The sequence below is a fragment of the Notolepis coatsorum genome, assembly GCF_963971535.1.
Source record: "Notolepis coatsorum genome assembly, chromosome: 3".
NCBI lineage: Eukaryota > Metazoa > Chordata > Actinopteri > Aulopiformes > Paralepididae > Notolepis > Notolepis coatsorum.
Window position 1 is genome coordinate 49,617,412 of NC_140167.1, and position 8,049 is coordinate 49,625,460.

Consider the following 8,049-nt stretch of genomic DNA (forward strand, 5'->3'; position numbering starts at 1 on the left):
CTATGTGTTGCACTCGTAGCTTAGAAATGGTTTTGCATACCGTGTTGCAACAGCAAAGTATTTCCTCATACTGTTTTTTAGAGACGTTTGCCTGATGTTAGGGTTTGGTAGTAACAAATTACATGTGACTGGATCACAGCAATTAAATAGCAGAATTTGGAAACTTGTCATCGATAAACTCTGTAAAGGGATTACAGGTATTATTGAAACACTAGTCATTACTTGTTGAATTGCTCAGAAGCATGTTTGAAAGTGGAAAAGGCATTCTGATGGTGATATTAAAGACACAATTGTCATTATACACCACTTGAAATAACGTTAATCATGATTGTGGATTATGATAATAACATTATTCAAATGAATGACAGTCTGTAAATTGAAATGGGTTGTCAGTTTTATCCTCCAATTATGTACATTTAAGAGGCAAAATAGTAATTAAATATAATCAGGTTACTACTACAGTATGTTAGAGTGATCCAGTACCACAGACGAAGAACCATATCACTCTATTTTCTAAATTGTATTATCTAAAGACATTAAGTTGAAGTGTTATGTTCATTCATAGTTAAAAGACAGTAGAGGTTGAGTTCGTTCTTGTGATGTATCACATTCATACTATCATTGTATTGACTGCAAATACATAAAAAAAATTATTAACAGAGTTATATGGTTCTTCAGTGCAAGGGTTGAATTCAAATTCTAAGCAGGTACTCTGTAATCTGTGACGGAATATATGTCAAATGGAACCTTCCCAACCCTAGATATTACTTGTCATATACTATTTATAATAAAGTTAATGGAAGTCACTGACAGTTGGATTTACGTCTTGTTCCCTATCCAGGAAAGATCAGCTTCCCAGCCATTCAGGCAGCGCCGTCCTTCAGTACCTCCTTCCCTCAGATCTTCAAAGGCAGGAAGGACGTACCGTGTCTCATCCCCTGTGCCATAGACCAGGTGAAGAGACTGCTCTAGAATATGATGTAACGGCACGCAAAATGCATACGTAGACGGTTTCAATGGAACGTTTGATGTGTTGCTAGGAAACAGCTAGAATATATCAACAACTGACAGAAAATCAAATGTAGTCTAGAATGCTGGTTCATGTTTGTTTTTTGTTTTCAAGTTGAAACTGTATATACTAAATAGTTTTGCATGTGAACCCACTATTTAATACGAAGAGAAATAAGTATTTTTGTATATCCATACATCCAATATTATTCAATACTTCAATAATATAAACATTGCAATGAAGCCACACAAAGCAGGTTCGCATTTGAAATGTATCGATTGTACAGGAACAGAAAGGAACATTTTAGACTATTGAGAGAACGTCGGGAGATTCATCTGAATATCTAACCAAACGTTTCTCCAATGTTGTCAGCCCCTACATTTGTCACTGATATTTCGTCATTGTTATGTTAAACCTGACACGCGCCCTTTTATCCGTCCCACCCAGGACCCTTACTTTAGGATGACCCGTGACGTGGCCCCCAGGATTGGCTATACCAAGCCGGCCCTGCTGCACTCCACCTTCTTCCCCGCCCTGCAGGGGGCCCAGACCAAGATGAGCGCCAGCGACGCCAACTCCTCCATCTTCCTCACGGACACGCCCAAGCAAATCAAGAACAAGGTGACCGGAGATGTAGATTAGCTGTAGTTCACTCTTTCCCTGTAACCCGCCCTCCCTTAGTTACCGTTGCCACGAGCAGTGTTAATTTAGTCAACGAAGCTTTTTCCCCTGACTACAACGAGATGAGATGTCACGTTAATGTAGATCATGTGACATTAACATGACTAAATAATTAATTCAATATCGTTGACTACAAACGACGACACAGAATGTAGTTTACAAAATAAAATCTTGCCGAAATCACTTCATTTTAAGACGAGACAAAATTATTATAACTTTTTGAATAATTAATGTTATTATTAGTGCAGCATTTCTGTTTCCTGTGTGCAGCGCAAGCGCTTTGATTAATTTCCTCACTCGCGTTATTTGTTCTTAGCCAGCATTCTAGATAGCAGTAACTGCACACGGCATGGGTTTAATGGAACAATGGTTACTGTTAGCATTAGCAACTAGCTAGATATCAAATCATCTCTAATTCATTCTCGCATTTCCTCTACTTCTCATGCTGGACACTAATGCAGGAAACAATCCCACCGCTACCACCAATGTAAACGGGGAATAGCCCGCCTATACTTTCAAACTATAGTAAAATTAAATCACAGGAGAAGTGATATCTGATCATCAAAATAACGGGTTTCTTCCTCTTTTCACTCCACAACACAACAACGGACCTGTCAGGTGCATGCCCTGCAACTCCACCTAATACCATCAGCAAATACCATGTGACAAAATGGCATCCAATGTAATAAAAAAAGTCAACCAACAAACTAGATTCTTGTACCGGATCTCCTCTCTGGTAAACAAGAATACCCTGAAGACTCTGGCAGGAGCACTCATTCAAGGGTACTACAACTATGCTTGCACCTCATGGTACCAAAGCACCTCAAAGGCACTAAAAAACAAATTACAAACATCTCAAAACAAGCTAGTCAGACTACTGCTTGACCTGACTCCTAGAACCCACCTCACCCCTGCCCACTTTGACAACCTAGGATGGCTTAGAGTAGACGACAGAGTACAGCAACTTGCAATGGGCCTGGTCTACAAGATACACTACGCGACCAAGGTACCCATGTACTGTACATGTCAAAATACTTCCCAAAGGTCAGTGAATACCACGATCACAACACCAGAGGGAGCTCCACAAATCATGTTAAACCCAGATTCGGCTCAAACAAGGGACTAAACACGTTTCGCAATTATGCCACATCAATGTGGAACGCCCTACCCAAAGCTGTAAAGGAATGTGAATCACTACCCACTTTCAAAAACACTCTCAAAGAACACCTACGGGAGACTGTAGTTCGAAACTGGCCCCTACAAATGTCCTAACCCAGTTGTACAGTAAATTACCAAATATGGCTTTGTCAGTATTCCAATGTACAGTGTCGTCGTCGTCCCCCTACCCAACCCCCCCCCCCCACCTCCAATGTACAGCCCCCACCCACCCAACCCCACCCCACCCACCCAACCTCCTCCAATGTACAGTTTCTACGTCAAATGTATATACACTCTTTTTCTGGACACTTTTTGTATCACAAACAGTACTGTATTTGCAAATCTGATATGTCATAAATGTATAGATGTAGCAGTACTGTCTATCTGTATGTCATGTATGTCATATATGTTATGATGAATTGAAAATGGGGGACCCTGATGTAAACAAGGCGAAAGTCTTTCTCTGGTCTGCATCCCCTTAACAATTGTATGTATTGAGCTGTACTGTACTGTACCCATTCTGCAATCTGTTAATAAACTTTTCAATCAATCAATCAATCAAGCATCAATAATAACATAGAACACATTAACTCATTCAGCGCCAGTCACGATGATAGTCAGGTTAACTCGCCGACCGTTCAGCGCCAGACCCGAGTATAGTCGGGTTTTAATCGTTATTTCTTTTATTAGCGATATCCATTCATTTTCATCCATCCAGCCTGATGTTATCGTTGGGAATGGGTCTGAGCTCGCAAAAGGGCAAATACCGCCGCCTACGCCTTCCAGCTGGTATTGCACCCCATTGGGAATGGTGTTGTTTCTTTTCTGGGACGATCTGAGCCGTGCGGGCGGGGTTTAAATACTCCGGCGAAGTAGGCCTCAACAACGATGCATGCCAACAGTAACCCCGCCCGCCCGTCAGTGTGTAACGGTCGATAATGTGGTACGGACCTCCACGAGCAGTATTTGGAATGGCGATCAGATAATTGGATTATTTCTTTTGCATTACATCAGATACAAGGTAAGAACACTATATATAAATTTGATTGTTGATCTGATATTTATTTCTACCCCGATTGACGCTGTCTCTGTGTGTATGTGTGGCTGTGTGCCATTGGTGGCAGGAGGGAGGGGGGGGGGGGCGGGGGGGGGGGGGCGCCGGTCTAAACCACATTGTATGCTTGCACGAGGAAGGATAATAATGATGATTTCAGGATGATTAGATAATCAGGCGAAAAATTACGTGTTTTGTGTATTCCACTAAAGGGCTATCATCGCGTCTTTTCCTGGGATTACTAGAAATCACAAACTATACTCATATTCAAAACGGTATAAAACGGAAATGTACAGATGAAAAAACTATCCGTTTTGTACATGTTGACTGGAAGCAACTCACTGATAATCGACGTGTGTATTAGACCCATAGCTATAATTTAAGATATATTTGAAGCACTCGGAAATCTCGCAGTCCCCCCATTGATTAAAGCGGTGGCGTTCTAGCGCCATCTCGCGGATTAAGCTCCGGCGCTGAATGAGTTAAATAGCTTACATAAGTCTAACCAGCTAGCACTAACATTAGCTTGTTTTTGTTTAGAAAAAGCTCACGCCAATTTATGAGACTGTAACTGAGTGGCGAGACTAAAAGAAAAAGACTAAATCGAGACTAAACGAAAAAGACTAAGACTAAAATGCTCAGACCTGTAGTTGACTAAACGAAAAATAGATAAAGGTGCCTAAATATGATAAACGAAAAAGAGCATTTGACACATGACTAAAATAAGAAATAGCTGACGAAATTAACACTGCCTTCACGTGGGGTATGTCTGGGAGTGTTGCATTTATTTATTTTACATTTTATTTTGGATTTCATGGTGTTTTTTGTTTTGTTCTTGATTTATTGTGATGGTTCTTCTTGACTTCTTTAAAGAAGACGTGTACGGCCCATGGGGACATTAACACTTTCAATGCCCAAAACGTGATACGACGTTTTATCAGCCCAATGCCTGAATGCCCACGACGACAATTGTCGTTAAATTTTTTTATTAGCAATCTGAATTAATATTTCATCAACCGAGTCTCCCGTTGGTATGCAGCCCCTGTAGGAGCTCAGAGGTGAAAAAAATCGCCCCCTATCGTCTCCCAGATGGTAATGCACCCTTTTGGAATGGACTCAATGAAAATGGATGAGAAAAGAAAAATCCGGAATCCACATTTTACTTCTCAGGCATGTAACCCGAGCCGATCGGATTCATTGTGGGGCCTCAGAACAGCGTGGAATACATATGTACAGTATGTAGCGCTGGCTCAATAAACGCGATCGATTTTTGGAATGGCGATCAGGAATTGGAATGATCTTTTTGGAGAACATCTGATCTGAGGTAAGGAATCTATTTTACAAGTTTATTTGAAAACGATTCATAAATAGGCCGAAAAATTACAACGTTTTTGTGTATTCTAGAATATTCCAGAAAAGGGCGATTATCATGGAATATTTATATTTTCCTTGAAAACGAGGGCTTTTCAAAATGCTATAAAACAAAAATGAACCGATAAAAAAACAATCCGCTTCGACAATGTTGACTGGAAAACAAGTCATTGATAAGCGACGGGCAGATTAGACACATAGCCATAATTTAAAACATAGATTAGGCCTTATTAACGCTAACATTGAAGTGGATGGTGGGCATTCAAGCGGTAAATCAAGATTAAGCTTGGGCTCTGAAAGTGTTAACATGTGTTGTCAGGCCTTACAAATACATTTGATTTGATTTGACCTATTGCACATAAACAACCTCAATATTTGTCCAATGTTTCATCCAAATCAGATCAGAACTGTAAGTTATGGCTGAGGTGGATACACACACACATTAACATAAGATCAACAGATACCGACAGCTACTGTTCCTTTTATTATTAATAAGCTATAATTTGACATGCCTAATCACCCTGCCTCTTGTGTCGTGACTCCCAGGTGAATAAGCATGCGTTCTCGGGAGGGAGAGATACGGTGGAGGACCACAGGAAGTACGGTGGCAACCCGGATGTAGACGTCGCCTTCATGTACCTGACCTTCTTCCTGGAGGATGACGAACAGCTGGAGAAGATCAGACAGGTGGGAGAGAGGGGCAATGAGGGATCAGATAAGAAAGGATAAAGATAAATTATCCCCAAGGGGGAAATGGCATCATTGTCAGCAGTGCTACATGGCAATGAATAGAATAGAATAGAAATGTGGAGAAGATCACTTGAAGGGGCACTTCACAGGAAAACAACGAATTTATTTTGCACATAATCTCACACATAATCTCTAAACCGTTTTGCACACATTGATTTAGTTCGACAGTTACTGGGAGTATATTTGTTGTTTGTTGAATGTTTGAATATGGCCACCTGTGATGCCATCGGGCACATTGAATCCTTGTGTTGTGTTAAGTACAGCACAATTCAATTATGTACTGTAGATGAAACATACGTTCGAAATACCTTGTCTTATAGGGACTGTTACCTTATCATTCCATTGAGGTGTAATTAACACAACACAAGGATTCAATTCCCCCGATGACATCACTGGTGGTGGCCATATTGAAACTCATTTACTCTCAATAACTGTCAACCTAAATGAATGTGTGCAAAACATTTTAGAGCCGTAATAAAAAGCCTAAATAAATTGCTGTTGTTTCCCGGTGATGTGACCCTTTTAAGAGCATGAAGAAGAACAAAAAGAGATGAGTGATGAGAACACAAAATGAGCCAGAAGAAAATTAACTAGGAAAAAACGATGTAAAACATTTTGAAGGAGAAAATGTGATTTGTTTATTTAATCTGTTTGTAAAATTGTCCCATTTAATTTGTCTTACTTCTTTAATTCTCTACCCCCCTCCCCTCATCTTTAACTTTCTCTCTCCTTTCCATCTCTCCATCCTCTATTTTACCATGTTCTACACTCATGTGTGCCATCCCTCTCTCTCCCCCCCTCCTACATCCCTCTCTCTCCTCCTACATCACCGCCCTCCTCCTACATCCCTCTCTCTCCCCCTCCCTCTACACCCCCCCCCTCCTACACCCCTCTCTCCCCCCCTCCTACATCCCTCCCCCCCTCCTCCTACATCCCTCTCTCTCCCCCCCCCCTCCTCCTACATCCCTCTCCCATCCTCCTACACAGGACTACAGCAGTGGGGCCTTGTTAACCGGTGATCTGAAAAAGCTTCTGATAGAGACTCTGCAGCCAATAATCGCTGAGCACCAGGAGAGACGCAAACAAGTCACAGAGGAGCTGGTGAAACAGTTCATGACCCCCAGGCCTCTAGATGTTAACTTCTAGAACTGTGGCAGATTTATCATGTGTTACAATTGACCTATTTCAAACCCCGCCCTCCTGAAGAAAAGGGGGCGGGGTTTGTGATAGGTGAATTTCCATGCAAGCAACGGTTTGAATCCTGCTTTTGAATGGAATATGTCCAAAGGAGTACAAATCCTATCATGACTTGAAAACAAACAACACGTTCCTGACTAAAGCCGGGATGTCCACCTCCACGTCAGACTAAAAGCATGGCATTCCACATGCTGCTTGCTGCCAGGAGACATAATTTAACTTGTGTATAAAACTGAGCTTTTCTGTTTGTCTCTGCGGGTCTGTCCCTGGGACACAGGTTGATCCTCCTCCTGGGCCTCAAATTAGTCCAGGTATGAATGAAGTTTAAATCAGAAGAAAATCTCATTCAGAATCTGCTGAATGACAAATAACCACAGCTTCACATCTACTTCACTAAGCATGAACTATTAAGGGAGACTTAATTCTGGTTTCTGCTTAGACAAATAAGATGAATTGGATGAATAAAACAATGGTGGGCTTGTCTTATGCTTTTATAACGATTAAACCCTTTATATACAAACAATATATATTTTTGTTTTATTATAAACACTAAACCAATGTTTGTGTAGAAGTAACCATATGTCTTTTTTACAAGCTTTTAAGCTCAACAGAGAATCCATGTGATGGCATTCAGCGCCGGGCCTATATGACCAAATTAGGGCTAGCACGCCAGCGCTTTAATCAATGGGAGGACGGGGATATTTGCGAGTGCTTAAAATATATCTAAAATTATGGCTATGGGTCTAATACACCCGTCGCTTATCAACGACTTGCTTGCAGTCAACATGTACAAAACGGATTGTTTTTTCATCTCTACATTTCCGTTTTA

The 8,049-nt window shown here is 41.0% G+C and overlaps 1 protein-coding gene across 4 annotated transcripts in view; it reads left to right on the forward strand.

The window, feature by feature from the left end:
• wars1 (tryptophanyl-tRNA synthetase 1) overlaps positions 1-7,734 on the forward strand; it is a 29,072-nt gene extending 21,338 nt beyond the window's left edge. For all 4 annotated transcript variants that reach the window (XM_084310060.1, XM_084310059.1, XM_084310061.1 and 1 more), the window contains 4 exons: positions 842-954; positions 1,457-1,630; positions 5,820-5,960; positions 7,011-7,734. In XM_084310060.1, the coding sequence (XP_084166186.1) occupies positions 842-954; positions 1,457-1,630; positions 5,820-5,960; positions 7,011-7,169 (587 nt within the window). In that variant the 3' untranslated portion in view covers positions 7,170-7,734. The remainder of the gene's footprint in view (positions 1-841; positions 955-1,456; positions 1,631-5,819; positions 5,961-7,010) is intronic.
• The last annotated feature ends 315 nt before the right edge of the window (positions 7,735-8,049 follow it).